This window comes from Sinohyriopsis cumingii, chromosome 6 (genome assembly GCF_028554795.1).
Source record: "Sinohyriopsis cumingii isolate HCF-2022 chromosome 6, ASM2855479v2, whole genome shotgun sequence".
NCBI classification, from domain to species: domain Eukaryota; kingdom Metazoa; phylum Mollusca; class Bivalvia; order Unionida; family Unionidae; genus Sinohyriopsis; species Sinohyriopsis cumingii.
The window spans coordinates 56,983,227-57,001,880 of NC_142966.1; the positions used below are offsets into that span (position 1 = coordinate 56,983,227).

General features: G+C 34.6%; 1 protein-coding gene across 1 annotated transcript in view; it reads right to left on the bottom strand.

Moving 5' to 3' along the window:
* Positions 1-775: 775 nt before the first annotated feature.
* The window catches only part of LOC149797007 (uncharacterized), a 23,583-nt gene continuing 5,704 nt past the window's right edge, over positions 776-18,654 (bottom strand). Inside the window, exons 6-22 of the mRNA XM_089960694.1 lie at positions 16,974-17,086; positions 16,182-16,308; positions 13,837-14,369; positions 13,440-13,493; positions 12,586-12,618; positions 11,262-11,318; positions 10,183-10,272; positions 9,264-9,563; positions 8,177-8,392; positions 6,628-6,747; positions 5,798-5,911; positions 5,443-5,541; positions 4,716-4,835; positions 4,100-4,247; positions 2,959-3,044; positions 2,223-2,463; positions 776-1,767 (exon numbers count right to left, since the gene is read on the bottom strand). Coding sequence (XP_089816820.1) covers positions 1,280-1,767; positions 2,223-2,463; positions 2,959-3,044; positions 4,100-4,247; positions 4,716-4,835; positions 5,443-5,541; positions 5,798-5,911; positions 6,628-6,747; positions 8,177-8,392; positions 9,264-9,563; positions 10,183-10,272; positions 11,262-11,318; positions 12,586-12,618; positions 13,440-13,493; positions 13,837-14,369; positions 16,182-16,308; positions 16,974-17,086 — 2,939 coding nt within the window. The 3' untranslated portion in view covers positions 776-1,279. The remainder of the gene's footprint in view (positions 1,768-2,222; positions 2,464-2,958; positions 3,045-4,099; positions 4,248-4,715; positions 4,836-5,442; positions 5,542-5,797; positions 5,912-6,627; positions 6,748-8,176; positions 8,393-9,263; positions 9,564-10,182; positions 10,273-11,261; positions 11,319-12,585; positions 12,619-13,439; positions 13,494-13,836; positions 14,370-16,181; positions 16,309-16,973; positions 17,087-18,654) is intronic.

The window sequence follows — 18,654 nt, forward strand, 5'->3', positions numbered from 1 at the left end:
AGGACATAACAAGTCAAATTATTATTTGCAAGTATACTTGGTAAGATCTTTTGAGGAGTGCCTTATCTCATATCTTGATGGTAGATGTCTATATGCTTTAATGATGACAACCATTTCTTTGCTGATCATATATATGATTCAAAGCTTATCATATCTTTCTCCATATTTCTCGCATCCCTTTATGTATGCATGGCTACATCACAATACTGTAATAATTATACAGTGAAATCCCTTTATGTATGCATGGCTACATCACAATACTGTAATAATGATATAGTGAAATCCCTTTATGTATGCATGGTTACATCACAATGCTGTAATAATTATACAGTGAAATCCCTTTATGTATGCATGGCTACATCGCAATACTGTAATAATTATACAGTGAAATCCCTTTATGTATGCATGGCTACATCACAATACTGTAATAATTATATAGTGAAATCCCTTTATGTATGCATGGCTACATCAAAATACTGTAATAATTATACTGTGAAATCCCTTTATGTATGCATGGCTACATCACAATACTGTAATAATTATACAGTGAAATCCCTTTATGTATGCATGGCTACATCACAATACTGTAATAATTATATAGTGAAATCCCTTTATGTATGCATGGCTACATCACAATACTGTAATAATTATACAGTGAAATCCCTTTCGGGGCTACTTTTCAATGTTAAACATAATTCCCTTATTAATTGTCGCTCGTCTGCTTCAGGCGATAATCATGTTGTACTCTCAAGGGTGAAATAATGTCATGTATTGCTTATAGAACAATATGCTTTTATTGTAAACAACCACAGTGGTAATAAAAAAATTAAAACAGAAATATACAGACAATAAAGGATTAACAAATGCCCATGATCACAGGCATGTCATTTCGAACGACAACACTTTGATGAAAACTATCTCTCTCTCTCTCTCTCTCTCTCTCTCACACACACACACACACACACACACGCGCGCGCGCGCGCGCGCACAAACACTCTGAATTTCTGAAATTTAAACATTAATCTATTGCAAAAAAAGGATATTTTCATGTATATTATCTAAGAAGACTTGTCTGATTAACAAAAGCTCATTTATGAAGATTTCGGGTTTTTTTTTTTTTTTTTTTTCTTCTTCTGGAATGGATATTGCTGTGCACTGTACATGTTTTCTAAACACCAATCCACTAATTATTTGAAGAACATGTTTCTGGCTTAAAATGCCATCAAAATGATCAAAAGCCTCTGATTGGTGAACTTGGATGTTACATTCGTGTTCACATTCATTCAGTTATTCTCGGTTGCGAACTTCGCGATGTGTCTATAATTGTGTTTTCCCTCTGCTTTGCTGGACTCTGTCTGGACCGATTGGTATTGTTTCCCGTATTACTGCCACTGTTATGCATCGAATGCTCGTGTTGTAGTCTCCTGATATGGCCCCTGTCTGGAGTCTGGACGGAACGATAGTTGTTGTTACTGTTGTTTGGCATTGAATTCTCCTCATTTAGTCTTCTCACATTATCTCTTTCTGCAAGATTGAAATCGTCTGCGCTATGAGGTCGCTCGGTTGTTGGCGATGTCATGGAATAACGTCCTGAATCAGCTATTGTGTAGACCGTCTGCATGCGAGACATACGCATGCCCAGTTCTGATGGGGGAGGTCGGGGTGGCAGCGGATTCCTCTCATGCCAGAAATCGGCCCGATTCAGCAGGAATCCCCTCCCAGACTGTGCCAGACCACGAGTATGAACTCCTGCGTGGGTGGGCACGGCTGAAAGTAAATTAAGACGATTCGCTTTATTAAAATTCTGTTTCTTGCAATCTTCGGTTAGAGATGTTACATTACTCCATTATGGGCAGGAATGTAAGCTCCTAGATACCTCGAACCAGGCCCCACACAATTAGGTTTTGAAAATTTACACCATCAATAGAGTATCTTACTCAGAATTCTAATTATCTTTTCTTTCAGTGCAGAACAATACATTTCAAAGAGGCATGTGTATATGAAATACTTCCTACAACATGGGTCTCAATTCTAATATATTAAAAATAGTGTGTGAATGTTTCAGAGGATGCCCCTTTTCCTCTCTACTAAGCGTGATTGATGGTGTGTTTACAATGCTATCTGATAGCCAGTAATAAGATACTAGCAATCACGCAACTGCCAAGAAAGGTGACATTAAACAAATGTAAAATATTCTGACAAGACATAAAAACTTAAATTACCTTCTGACTGTAGATAATAGTCGAAATATTTCTTGTCTACGTATAATTCCTCAAGCAGCCGTTTAAGGTCACGGTCGCTTACGTCCTGGTCATTTAAATCTGCTGTCAGCATTGAGTAGAGGCTGGCATCAGTTAGCATCGTGGATTCTCGCGAGGGTTGCCCATAGTGACCCCTCTCATAGCGGGGACAAAAAGCAGGACTCGTTCCAGGGTGACCTGGATCGTTAAGCGATCGCTCCATCTGTTTCAAGACATAAATTATTGAAAAATATATCTGAACCCATGCATATACAGCAAAAACAACCCAACCCCTCCAGGATTCACATTCATTAGTTTACATTACGAATACCGATAAGTTACTTCATTATGATGTAATTATATCTTATCATTTGAACTTCTAACTGAATATCCAATGGACTTTAGATGATAAACATAATCAAAACATAATCAAAGATGACATAAAACAACGTTGCTTCTGGTTAGAGACTTTTCAATTTAAACAATGTCTAGTATTACAAATGTAAAGTATTGCCTCTTAGAAGTAGTTTTTATCAAATTATTGGAAAAGATATCTGCTCTAAACAACTTCTCTTGACGATTTTGTCTCTTTTGTACATCTGTATATAACTTTTAACAACTTCAGTTTAATGTAATGAAGTTCGTCATTAAATAAAACTTGTATTCTCACCAGGTAAAATTACGTGATTCCATACGTTTGAAAACAAAAGTATCTAACCCTATTTCCGTCATCCATTTCAGAACCTGTTTCCTCAGGTATTCCACCGGCTGGAAGAGTTCCCCTTGGATCCCATGGTCTAACCCCTGAAATGAATTGTATCCTCTATCATGAACAGTTTTATTAAAAGCCTTGCAACGATCGAGGCAAACAATTAGGCCAAAACTAAACTGTGCATTTAGTTATCATTTCGGTATTATATATCAATATGGGGTGCACATCGCTATTATACAAGCACTCTTCCTTTTTGCTAAAATACTATTTCACACATAGGACTACAGTTTGAGGTTTGACTGATTTGCAACTATACTCATCAGCCGTGAGTAATTGAAGTTACGTCGACTACAACAATTTTAAGTGTTTTTGGCAAATTTGATCTATTTATAAACGGTTTTCCACTGCAAACTAAAAAATAGAAGATCAGTCATGCAAAGTTAATTCCATAGTTACTGGCGCAGAAGCAGTCCTTGGAAACCTTCAAATACTATTTCATCATTAACTGCAGACGTACATATATTTATTGAATTAATGTGTAATGACCAGAAATAAATTTCCTAATGTGGTTGGTGCATGTTTGCAGATAAATTTAACTTCAAATGTTTAAAGTTTACAAGTCTGTTTCCTAAACGGACACGGCAGTTTAAAATTATTGAAGGATGTAATTTTACTTGAATTAATTTCCAGTGATCTTATATAATCTCCTAATGTGGCTTGTTGCATCTTTACAGATAGATCTAAAGTTCAAACGTGATATGGTCACACAGCTTTCTCCTAACATATATATATATATATATATATATATATATATATATATATATATATATATATATATATATATATATATATATATATATATATATATATATATATATAAACATCGGTTTAATATTATTGACACCTCAGTGAGAAATCGTGTTGCATCATCTTATAAAGGCAGCATATTTTGTATTAGAAAAAGGATTTTCTTCATCAAATATTCATACATTTTTCCTCTTTGTAAGTGGAATTTGATTAATTTGTATGTCTTTTAGGTTTAGTATCCAGTTATGACAAGTTACTGCCAAACGGCCATAACTGGGTTGATTTCGATTTTTTGCATGAAGGCGATAGAAATTAATGGTACAAGTGTAATGGTACTTACTGAGAGTCCTCCTGTTCACCCTTTGTTCCCTTTCTGCCGACCCCACGCTTTTGGCTCTGGTCAGGTAGGTTCTTCCCTCTTGAGGTGGAAGGCTTCGGTTCTTCTCTTTCTCCTCCTCCTCGGCAATGTTTCCGCTTTGGAGGTAAATCTAGAAAAACAGAAGCATATTACAATGCTATATGTTGTCGTGGAGATACAATTTTCAAAATGCTAAAACTTAAAGTACGTATTGCAAAAAAGATCAATATACATATTTCCGTCTCCTATATGTGTTAAGCAAAAGAATAATAATGAATGTTTGAATTACGCTATATGTACCAATAATAGTTATCAAGACACTAGTTGAGAACTTGCAAACTCAAGACGAACGTATCATCTTGAACTATTAAATATAAAATTTAATTCACATCTTTGTCATCCAAAACACGAACGTCCCACCACCACCACCACCACCAAAGTTTTATACAGTTTGTATTGTCAATAATGTCATCAAGAGGCCAAGTATTAGACAGCAATGACGATACTTTAGAACTATCATGGCTAGCTTCGAAAGCAATCAAAAATATCTTTCAACGTATCATATGTCGGTAAATAAAAGAATAATATCGATGCTTACATTATTGTCGAATGCTTTACATCTCTTTGGTCGCATCTTTTCCTTTCCGGGACGTACCTTCTTGGGTTGGGCCAGTCTTTGGCGAAGAAGCTCCCGAGCCGATGCCAAATTTTCTTTACCCTTCAATCGTTAAGATGCATATATTCATAATAAAATAAATGCGCAGATTGCAGATACCAGAATTGGTGGGGAAAAAAACATTATGACCCGATGACAACGAGGGCACTATAGATTAAAGCGTGTGTCTGAAATTACTGCGGATTTTTGGTTTAAATGGTAACGTCAATATAAGACTTTAAGATATAACACATTCTGAGACACTCTTGACAGTCAGTATTAAACGTAGGTGATTTGTTTCCCAGCTTATCTGCACGTTTAGGGCACTATATCAAAATGTGCAAATATCAATAATATGACATAGGTATCAGTTTTATGTTCACAAAGAAATCAATATTTGACGCGATTCAAATATAATTCAAACTATTCTTCGATAGGTTAACATAAATAAAAAGCCATTTTTCACCATAAACTTTGATAAAAATCCACAGTTTATTCTATATTTCAATGCATGCTATTCTAATGCAGTAAGAGAAAAATTGTTTTAGTGTCAAAATGTCTCAGTTACAGATATGTGTCCTTCATCAGATTTTGGAAATAGTACATGAAAGTGAGGTTTGAAGTTGAAATAGGATACAAAGGAATGACATCAGCAATATAATTGATATACCCTTCTTCCTGAATATTCATCAACATAAGATCCTATGATGTCACTCTTGTCCTCCCAACCAACATTTTTCAGCGGAGTACCTCTGCTTCCTCTTGACCTCTGCAAATATATCAGATTAATGAACCTTTTACACAGTGCTTCCAAATACAAACGGTAAATATGGAAACCGGGAATAAAAACTCAGAAAAATAGTCGGACTTAGCAAATTTGTATTGCAACAAGAACGTCGTAAATACAATTCATCCATAGGATTATTTAGACACTACAAGAATCTCAAAAAAAGACTGAACCATGTTCATTGGTAGGTCTTTAGTTGCAACATAGATGGTAAAAGATGGAATTCGTATATATTTACCATCGACCCCTCTCTAGAAACACGTAATTGTTTGCGTGGAACTTCGTCGTCTTCTTTAATCGGTTCTTCTATGATCCACTCGGCTGTTGGCCCGAATTCGTCGTTTTTAAAGCCCTACAAAGAAAACGAAGACCTTTATGAACGATAAAACTTAATGAAAATATACGTGCTAGTATGTTGTGTACACCTTGGCAGGCAAATCATTTTTACAATCATTTTTTAATTTATTTGCAATCATTACTGATATTTGTCTACTCTAAAGCCTTAGCCGCTGACATTTATTAATGTCTCTAACGTCACAGAAACTACGAAGAGTATTACGTCACTTATATTGGTTTACACCACAGAGTAGGAACAGATCACAAAATTTACATTTTATTCATGCAAAAATAACCGTTAAGAATAAAACATTGATTAAGATCGTTTTAAACTTATGTGATTTTTGGAAGTGTTTTTGAATATCCGACTAATGAAATTCCAGATCATTATAGGAATAGAATGCCACCGAATGCCATAGAACTCCAACCAATCTATGATGCATGTATGTTTCAGCAGGTTCTGAATCAAATAGTTTTCTGAATACGTCATTTGCAATGTCCAAACTTCAATACAGTCGGATTTCTAATCAAAAACATGGCCTCTCTTAACTATTCTTGGTGTTATTATAAGCCATGTTATGTCAACCTTTTTTGTTGTATAATGCTGTGTGTAATAATTCTACTTGTTTTATAATGCAGTATGTATTAATTATACTTGTATTGCGCAAATACACGTTAAAAAGGCTTGTGTGGCCTTTATGTAGTTATTGTATATGCAAGTGAACCGCTTACCCCTACAGGTCTCCCTCTATCGTCTCGTATTAGACGTGGTACGTTGAAAAGGTGGTGAATCTTGCTTCTCAGTTGATGTTTCTTCTGTGCCGTTACCACTATACTTCCATCTTTCTCTCGCTGGGGAATATGAAGGGTTTATAGTGCTTTAGTACATAAAGAAGTGTACATCAATGATCATTTTGAACGAAATGTGCGTGTATGTGTGTGATTTAGATTTTTAACGTAGCTTTATAAAATTTCGGTCATATCACTACGATGTCTGCAGTGTGACATTTTATGGTGATCTCTAGCACTAGGGCAACATGCCGCAGACATGCATCATGATATCCCACCCAGTCCCATTATCTTGACATCATGCCAACCAGTCCTAACACTAACTCTTAATGCTGACGCCTAGCAAGGCATCTGTTAGTATCAGTTGTATTACTTTGGGATGATGTCGGCGAGGGTTCGAACCCGTGACCTCTCTCATCCTAGGAGGACGCTCTAAGCACTAGGCAACAGTAGGGGTGAGAAATTTTTTAAACGAGCCTTGACGAGCAGAAGATTTAAATCATTCCACGAGTTTGATATATTTTTTTATTTGAAACAAGCACAAATGTAGAATTATATTTGTCACATGACCAACAATACTGACTTTATTGACCAAACCTCAGAATAGTAGAGTAAAATGACTTTGAAATACATTCGGACGCCTATGTCGTTACGCTTTTCCTTTGTTTAATGTTATGATGTCATTTTCGACGTCTTTAGATGCTACGTATACATAAATTATGATACGTTTATATTAACGTAAATAAAACAGTAGTCATGTGATATTATCAGATGAAAACGGTAAACACGCATTTGTAAATTGGTTCTCTGTGAGCTATCAATTCGGTGATTTGTAAGTTAATGTGATTCATTTTTTTTAATTCATGTTTTATTTTCTATGAAATAAAAGATACGAAACATCCTAAACCGTTTAAGTTCCAATAAAGTGTTCTTTAATCTATAATAAATCTGTCAGAGGACTTTTTTTTAAAAGAAATATTTTATCTAACAAGAACTGTTCATATCAGACTAATGCCATAGTCACAATTATGGCGACTAAAATGTTAGCAATATTTAAAGGGTGTATAGCAATGCATAATGAAACTGGTTGTTAGAGTGGCTCTTCTGCCAGTACTTGCTGTTTTAACATCAAATCAATTCATGTTTACTTATCATTACACAGCATTACACCTTATGATTTGGCAACATCGTCACCCTAATATATCCTATTACCTTTTGTGTATTTCAGGATGACATTTCTTGAATAAGGCCTTACGTACTTTTCATATGATTTTGTCTAGTTATTGCAAGGTAGTGCCTGCTTTGTCTTGTATTGAAACTGTAATTTACCTCTTCTTTTTGGGGTGTTTTGATATTTTCTTTATTGGATTGACTTGTCCATAAATATCCGATAATAAGTGTTCATCGAGTATGAACAAGATGAAATTTACACATGCATAAAGCAATGAGCAAATTTATTAAAGAAAAGAGCATCTTCATTTCCAATACTTACAATGATGTTTCCATCTTTATCGCTTGAGTATCCAGGCGGCAAGGGTCCATCGAGTCCAAAGATTCCCAGGGCATCGTCTTGATTCATAGCTAAATCCTCCTCCTGCATTATGACCTCCTTTATCGTCTTGAAATCCGTTTCTCCCGTCTCCCCCTTATCGTCATTATCCTTATCCTCTTCAAATGCTTTTGTCTTTTCCTTTTCGCTTTCTTCTATCTAAATACACATAATAATGGCTACGTGTTTTGTGGCAATACTTCTTTTTCAAACCGCGCTTCTTAAGATCATTTCAAGAGGCAATATACACAGAGATAAAAGAAATATATATTCAAAAGAAGGCGAAACGAAAAAAATGAAAGAATCATTCACGGACAAAGGAACATTATTTACAAAATACTATGGCTGAAATACGATCAAAAGCTTGCTCTCTTTAATTCTTTATAAAGTCAGAGGTTATTGTTCGTTCAAAATAGTGTGAATCCTTGCCAAGGAATAGTGTGAATTAATATCATTTCAATCTTTTAAATAGTACAATTATCGAATCAGTAACTATATTGTTAAATTAATCGATGAGATTCAAACTTGCAGTTATGCGATGCCGTTGGGTCACATGTCTCACATCCATTACATTCCTAAAATTATGCTTTTAAAACCACGACCATGAATTAGCTGAAAACGATGGGCTTAATCGTCCCAAGCTTTGGAGGACACTTGTACGAGATTATAACTTCTGAATATGTTTCTACCAATTAAATGTTTCTTCAAATTTTCAAAAGTTTACATTTCACTTAAACGATTACATCAAACGATACATTTTTGGAGTAAAAGTTCAGGTCTGTTCGCTTGAACGATTAATGACTTCCAGACACAGCCTATCTTTCATACAGTTTGATCACTCTCCAAATATTCTTTTGCTTTCAGGGGTCACATTGCTTTAATTTTTTTTCTGCGCTGAAACAGCGTGTGATATTTTGCATGGTCTCGGTAATGCTGTTTAATTCTATACGCTATAATGCTGTATTCTTCTGAAAAACGTTTCACTCAAGTAAAGAAGCATTAATAGTAGTAGAACATTATGCCAACTCACCACATCGTCTTCATACTCTGGAACCTCTTTTGCCTTGTTCTTTAGCTTCTCTTCTTCATCCAGTACATCATCCAGATGTTTCTTGTGGTGATACTGGATTATGAATGGTGCTGTGCGCCCCCCTTTCTTTGTGCCACTTTCAACGTCTTCAACGTCCGCATAAACGTGCTCGTCGATTTCATACTTTTGTGACTTCACGAATTGTTTCATCTTCTTGTAGTTGTCAGGGTCTCTCGTCTTCATGTCCTGTAGCTCAAGTTCTTTTCGTGTTTTAAGCCCTTTGGTCAGCCCTGACTGGTCCTGTTGAAACAATGTCATTACATGTTGAGTTTATTGATACATGTTGCACCTTCAACACTCGTGCAAAAAATGATACAGTCCATAACAGCACTGTCTTTGAAATGGGTAATGTTTATTTTAGTGACAAGGCAGATGCGAATCGATTCCCAGACCTGAAGAAAGTGCCACTTGGCAAAAACAATACTAATCCCCCAAAAAAGAGACAAATGCGTGTAAAATGTGGATAACTATCAAGTGTTGGACACACTTCTAGACAATTTACAGTGCTAACGGTTTTGACACTAACTCTGAAAGCTCAACCGTAACATTACAAGCATTTGAATTTGCAACAAAACAGTTCTGCACATTTTCTCACTACATATTCAAAGTAACAGTAGCAATTCTATAAAATGTTTGGTTTGTGTTGTGTCTAATGTTATATTTCACTCACACATTGTGTATACAGTCTTACCTCGGAAAACGTAACAAGTGTCATTTGTTTAAACGGAGATGGTACTGTTTTCTGAGGTCAATATTTGTGTTTCGTTTTATATATAAATACAGAAAGTGATCCTAAATCATCATTTCTGAATTTAACAGAGTACAGCGTGGAGTCGAATTAAAGTTTAACTATACCTACCCCGCTTGTTCTGCCCTTCCGTTTCTTCCCCACAGTCTTGACGCCTTCCAAATCACGCGGCTTCCATTCAATCATGTCTAACTGGTCTTGCTGTAAGTATGTTATGCAGGTAAAAATGAGGTGTTGATACCGTAGCTTTTCTTGGTGGATGTGAATGAATATTTCATACTATTCAATAATAACAACAACAAAAACTTTACTAATTAAATCTGGTAGACAGCTACGTTTCCAATATAGGCATCCCGTGAAACGAATCGGAAATTTAGACTCAATTTTTTTTCTTCGGGAGGGGGACTAATGTACGATTTGAAAGTTGACAGCAAGAATAAAACAGTAAAACTTTAGTTCAGAACTTTGACTTTTAAAAAAGACCTAAATGTTAAAGAACAGAAAATGAAAATATAAACATAGCGTCGTCATATCTAGGTTGAAAGGATCAATTTCCAATAAAGTCATTGAAAGAATCTGAAAATCATTAAGTGGTGTCAGGAAAACGAGGAATTGCATCATATAGGACTACCATTTCTGCTTATGACTCAGTAACGTTTATACTCACTTATAAGTTGAATGTAACTTCGCACTATGCAGTCCCTGATATGTCGTCACATAATGCGCAGTAATATCAGGATTCATGCTGCTTATTCTACTGATAAACTGCAGAAAGCCAAATCTGTCAGCGCATTACGCGACTCTAGATATGGGCATGTGCAGTTTGCATATATATATATATATATATATATATATATATATATATATATATATATATATATATATATATATATATATATATATATATATAACTACTTAAGTATTCGAAGTAACCTGACAGTTGGCTAGAGAAATTGACAAGAGCATGTTCCTGTTTTAATTTTATTAAATAGAAATAGCAATGAAGTTCAAAATTAAATGCTCAAATACTGTGTTTCTGTTTTAGTTTCTAAGTAAAAAATCTTACCCTAAATCGCTTAACAGCGAAATCAAATTACGCTTGATCGTGTAATAGTGAAATCATATTACCCAAGATCGTCTAATAATAAAATTAGTTTACCCTTTATCGTGTAATAACAAAATCACCTTACCCTAGATCGTGTAATAATGAAATCGTCTTCCGATTCCTCAGATGAATCTTCTACATCCTGAAATTTCAGTACGAAGAATTCATCATTATTATCATTGTAATCATCAAAAGTTGCCTTCATAAAATGAAGATAACTGACGGAAAGATATCTTCATATTTAGCAGTAGAACAAATTGGAACAAATAGCGATAAACCGTTTGTTTTACATTTAAATATGTATAATTTACTATTTTTTTAAATAATATAAATAAATTTATAAATGAAGGAAGATATATATTTTGTCTTTAAAGTGCCTTATATTAGAGTGTTAATGCTGAATTATGTTCACCTGTACAATTATTGTACAAAATTGTCAAAATTGTCTTGATTTATAAACTAAAATTTTAAAATTATAACAGAATTTGGAAGAAGAATAAAAACGAAATACAAGTATAGTTTACTAATAAATACAAATTTGTGTAAATACTTTCTTATTTATGTTTGTCACTACTATAAAGATCATTAATATAGTCATACAATTTCAATTCCCACGACCGCTCAGGTGGCCTAGTGGTAAGAGCGTCCGCTTCGGATGCGGGAGGTCGTGGGTTCGATCCCCGACTGAGTCATACCAAAGACTTACAATAATGGTACTAACAGTTGCCTCTCTTGGCGCTCAGCATTAAGAGGTTAGTGTTAGGACTGGTCGGCCTGGTGTCAGGATAGTGTGAATGGGTGGGACATCGTGCTACATGTCTGCGGCATGATGCCCCAGTGCTAGACATCGCTATAAACTGCCAAAAAGCAGACATCGTAGAGATATGACTGAAATTTTTTTAAAGCTACGTTAAAAATCCAAATAGCACACACACACACACACACACACACACACACGCGCGCGCGAAAATGACTTGCCAAGTCTCATTATATACAAAGCACTATGGAAATACGAAAATATGAAATGTTATTAGTATATTAATGAAGATCGCTTATAATTTTAGAAGTGAGAACTTTGGATAAATAGTATCACTACGTTGACTCTAATATGTTTCTTTTTATATACGTTTTATTTCCTAATTAACAATGTCAATTGGCTTAAATTAAAAGTCTTTTAAAGTATGGAAGCCGTCAATGAAGCCCAATGAAAATGATGGCTCTTTATATCAAATCAAAGTTTGTTCATGCCTTTCTATACATGCTGATGGGTTTGTCCCAGTTAGTACATATTTCAATTAGTATATAAGGCCCCTTTCAAATAAAATCGACACGCTTGTTTAGGGTACTAATTATAGGTGGAAACATTTTATTATCTACATAGATTTGATCAGAAATGATTATGTCCGTACCTCATCCGTTAGGCTATCGCCATCGCTTCGCTCCTGTACAAAAAAAAAAAAGTTTGATTATGAGGTCAGTAGTAAATTAATATTAAAACACACATCGTCAGTGTAACAGTCGTACGAGTACATGCATGCTTCAGTGTAACAATAGTATTAGTAAAGATATGCCGTAGTGTATCAGTAGAACGAATGAATATGTGCTTCTGTGTAACACTAGTACGAGTAAACATATGCTTCAGTGTAACAGTAGTATCACTAAATATATGCCTCAGTGTACCAGTAGCACGAGTAAATCTTTGCTTCAGTGTAACGGTAAAACGAATTAACATACGTTTCAGTGTAATGGTAGTAATTGTAGTATTTATCTGTTACTGCGTTTGTTTTGGAAAATATCAACGAGTTTTTCGACTGGAAATACTGCACGACTTTGGGAGTGAAGTATATCCATCCGCAAAAACGAGTTAATACTTTCCCATACAAATGCAGTAACCTTTTTATTATATGCTCATTTTCGTATTCTACCTAAGGCCGAGAAAAACTCATTCATATGTTCCCATACAAATGCTGTAACCTATAAATCCTGCACGAGTCCGACAATGTAAAGTTAATCGACTCCAAGAATCTTTTAAATGAAGAATATAAAATTGTTAGTCACTGTCGTTATCAATATGTGCTGCATTCTACCCATGGGATGCAAGACGAACATAATCTGCAAAGCTGCTCCTGACAACAGATTTCTTTCATTTGAATTACATTATTATGCACTTAAGAAATGACATGAAAGTGTGCAAATTCGATCACTTCAGTAGCTTTATCATGCACGTGTATGACCTTGCTGCAAAATATAGAACATATATTACCGGTATTTCCTCTTCTTCAGCCTCCTCCTTTATCCTTTTTCCAGGCTCCAAAATCTGCCAAAATAGAATTTTGACACTATAAAGATTAAATTATGTCATAAAACATGATTTATTTCTCTTACCAAGGCAAGATATGGTTTTAGGTATTAAAGAAGGTTAAGAATTTTTTCCCGCAGACTTATGTTTATTTTGATAAATCCGGACTTCTATTGTACGTTATATTTCGCTGCTCAGGCGGCATCTAAGAAAAACATAATCTCTTGTTGGATGAACGAGTTTCCTACCATTTTCTAATATGTTTGCTGATGGTATGCGTTTTCAGTTGATATAAAACAAAGTATTTGATAAAAATTTAAATTACAAACAAAAGTTAGTAGAAGAAAGACGAATAACTTACCTTGTCTTGTGGAATTTCATCTCCATTAACACTTTTGACTTCTATATCCTCCTTCAGTTTTTCATCTCCATCGTCCGGTAAGGGTTCTCCGCCTCTCACTTTTTCTACGTCTTTCTCTTCCAGTAGGGGATCTCTGCGTATTAAGTTTATAACTTCTTTATCTTCCGGTAGGGGCTCTCCGCTTATCGAGTTTATAACTTCTTCCTCTTCCAGTAGGGGTTCTCCACCTCCCACATTTTTATCCTCAACCTTATCATCCTGACCTTTAATGCTTTGCACTGAGGGGGTTTCAATTCGTAGATCAAACTGAGTCATACCCCTATCAAGGCTTGGAGGAGGAGAGGGGGTGGGAGAGCCATCTCGTCCCTCCTCCTGCTTAATGATGGGTTCCTTGTCGGAGACTTTATCTTTCTTAAAGAAAAGGCAGGCGATGACAATTCCAATGATGATAAGCAAGACAATTATGGCGACGAGACCACCAACCCAACCAAGATCCTCAGAGGCTTTGCTTTCTGTACTGGTTTCATTAATAGCTAAAACAAAATACAATAACTTGTCGATCAATGGAATAAAGCAGACATGTTCTCTCTCTCTCTCTCTCTCTCTCTCTCTCTCTCTCTCTCTCTCACCCACCCACCTCACCCACTCACACACACAGAGATATATATATATATATATATATATATATATATATATATATATATATATATATATATATATATATATATATACGCACACCAGGTGTGCCAGCAGAATTATTATTTTTGGCCGCGGGAGCAAATATGAAGTGGTCAGCTATTTAGTTTTACGGACGGAGGGCAGAACCTATTTAGAGGTAAATATCCGGAGGAGGGTGGCGGGTAAGTCCCCCCCCCCCCTTGTCCCTATGTGCGGGGCACTCAAAAGAGACAAAACGAAACCTTTTAAAATGCTTTTTTACTGTTAAGAAACCCTTTCCTAACTAACTTCCGCTCCTGAAAAATGGCACAACAAAACCAAACTCCAGAAACTGTTAGACAGTTATAAACATGGGCAATTTCTTATGGTAATAAAACTAAAGTCTAGTTCAACGCCTAGGTCTATCATTCCAGTTTTCTGATAAACAAATAATCAGAAGTAACAACTTCAAATTTTAATAACATGAGACTTCAATTATTTAGATAAGGTAAAATAATCGCAATTTAATTTATGATTTCTTGCAGACGACAGCAAACACGAAAATTTATGCATAAACCGTCGTTTGAAGTCACTCAGTGAATGTGTATTTCTCTGCAAGGCATTATGGAAAAACTTGCATCATTAGATTTAAAGCTAGTTCAGCCCTTGTGTCAAACAAAACTCATACGAATGCGAAGCTAACACAAGTTATACCCATAATGCATTGCAGAAATTACCAGCAGTGATTTCTAATGGTATCTACGATTTTTACTGGAATTTCCGTTGCTTATCTTCTGTTATCAAGTTCATAACTTCTGATGGTTCGTAATAATTTTTAGTCTGGTGATGTGTCGTTTTTATAAATATGGAAGAAAGTATATTATACAGCGTAAACTCGACTTTTGTAATGCTATTAACCCAGTCAACTGGGGTAAATAAGTTAACCTGTATTCCTTGAAACAATGTCTGCATTGAGTAATTAATCAATTTATATCACCACAGTCATGAAACAGAACACAATTTAAAAGAAAAACGGTTAAAAATGTTAAAGCATGTTAAAAATAGAAAGGTACTCACGACAGGTCACTGAATATGAAAGAGAAAAGCACTATTCATTAGTTTTGAAAAACAATGATAAAGAAAAATTCAGGATAAGTATACAACTATGTACCCGTCAAAACAAATTAATAAATACTTAGAAATATGGTATAGTACAATAATGATATATATTGTATTTTTCTGTTTTTTTTACTTTAAAACATCGAGAGTTTGAAACCTTGATCTTCCTCATTTCAGTCAATAATCCAATGTACAACATAAATAGATAGTAATATTAAAATTAATGTGGTTTTATTTTCTTCGTCCTATTTTTCTAACTTACATATAAAGTAAAATATATATATATATATATATATATATATATATATATATATATATATATATATATATATATATATATATATATATATATATATATATATATATATATATATATATATATATATGTGTGTGTGTGTGTGTGTGTGTGTGTGTGTGTGTGTGTGTGTACATATGATAAATCTTTAAGTAAATGTCAATAGGTTACAGGAAAAACTCCAATGCGTTCGAAATCCTTGCCAATGGGACTAAAGCTAAATCTGTCTTCCGATATACCCAAAAGAATAATTTCAACATATTTAAATACTTGCCATATGGAGTGAAAATAAATGTTTTTCCCGATGTGGAATCGGCGCTAGTTGGCGTCTGGGAACTGGAACAAGATTGGGGGCGTTGGGAGGCATACACCAAGCTTCCATATCCAGAAAACGAAAATGCCTACAGATGCAGAAATACCGAGACTTAGGTAGCAATTTGTCAGCGTATTGACGTACAGTACATTTAATACTTTTATACATGTATGCATTCACTTCTTATTATTTTCATTCGTAATATGATCTTTAGCAATAGGATTGCTATAGATACGTGCTCGTTTGCGATAATTCAAAAACTCTGAATCTTTTTAAACATATTTTTATGCATTCGACACAGATAAAGAATCTCTCTCGATGTAAGTATTTTTTTATTTTGGACTCAAATACTTTTCTGGAATTATTGTGAATTTTCATTTTATATATCTTAAAGATATAATTATTTGTTATGTTTTAAAAGATTTGTTGGCTTTGCTCTTCTCTGTTACTTAGCTTAAAATCATATAGTCGTAACAATATATATATATATATATATATATATATATATATATATATATATATATATATATATATATATATATATATATATATATATATATATATATATATATATATATATATACATATATATATATATATATATATATATATATATATATATATATATATAGAGAGAGAGAGAGAGAGAGAGAGAGAGAGAGAGAGAGAGACAGACAGACAGACAGACAGACAGACAGACAGAGAGAGAGAGACAGACAGAGAGAGAGAGACAGAGAGAGAAGGTACACTTACAAAGCACGTAAACTGGTACGTATTGGAACTGTCCACACTATTGTCGATGTTAAACGTAATGAGATAGACGTAAGTGCCAGTTCCTGAGTACATACATTTCAGATTGCCTCCACCTGAAAGAAAGAAGCTATAACTAGATAGTGGAATTGAGAAACTATAATTAGTTTGTGGAACTGAGCAGATGCGATGTTATATTGATTCCAAAATATACGCATATTTAAATCATTACGTCGACGCAACTTTTCTAATACTCCGTGACGCATCACAACCCGGTCCTAGTCATACGTAAAGCAGATTGGTACAAACTAAAATACATTTGTGAACATTACAAAGCATTCCAATCCTATTCTAGTATTTTATTTCAGTATATAAAACAGAGAAATATTATGCTATAGTCTGTTTGATACACCTCAACTACCCACAAAATTCAAAACATATGCAAAGTACAGAGCAAAACTAATTTTTATTTGTGTTAAAATATAAGTACGAATACTGACTGTACACATTAGAGTCTTTACACGTAAAGATCAAAACTGTGTTCGTTACTATCATCAAGGTTAATTACTTCAATCAAAGCTGAATGTCCATACAGAAAAAAATAGTAACAATAATTAGCCAGTCTGATGATAGGAACCACGTGCTTTCCTTGGGTGAAATATGCTCAGATCTGGGCCTTCACTAGAATCCTTAAGCCGTTTTGTACGTGTACCGGTACTATTTGATCTACTATTACATGTCCTAATTGCTCCGAAGTGCTTGTATGTGGTAAAAAGACGTAGATAGCAAAATGGTTATAACACCGTACAAAATTATTTACAATTTATGCAGCAGTGTATCGAAAAATAACATTTCTTTAAAATTCATTTTGAGTCGAAATTGTTGGGGCATTCAAACATGTGAAGAAAACTGTATTTTCTGGACAATCAATGAACAGGAAGCGAATTATACCTATGAGCACGCATAGAAAAGTCTCCTCTACTGCCCGTAAAGAGAAGAAGGACGAAAGGAATAAATAAAACGGTGAAGATGCATGTTTTATGATAAGAGGTAACCCGATAACCACGAAATGCAAGATTTCTCATGAATGTCGACACGAAAATTTGCATCGGACGGCACCAACTTTGTGCAGTATTTTAGAGTACTCACGAAATCATCTGAGGAACAAAAAAAAAGCAATGAACTCGCGTTAACGAATATGAAAATCATAACGAAAGTCTCTACTTACGTTATGAAAGTGTAAAGCATGGTTTGATGAAAATTCGTCCTTGATTACGTAATTTGCGAGTTGCAATAGGACGTGGTTGCCTATTTATATCTCTTATAAGCTTGTATGTGTTAAAGCGTCCCATATACGTGATAATAAAACAAACAAAAATGCTTCTTTATTTCAATTTTGCTGTTCATATTTTGTTTAAATATGAAAATGCAGAAAAGTAAAGTACAAGTAGTCATTTAAATGTGCAAAAAGACGTTGAACGATCGAACGTGATTCTGATAGATCTAAAGGTAGGAGAACATAAGACTCATGCCATGGAACCGCGGTGCTTCTGCAGCATACTCCGTGTCATACCTACCTAACATGTCATGAATTCAGAGATCAGCAACCACATTGTTAGAGTGTCTCCTGATATGGATCGCTACCGGGGTAAAGCTGCAATTGGGAAACCAGGGTGGCAAAAAG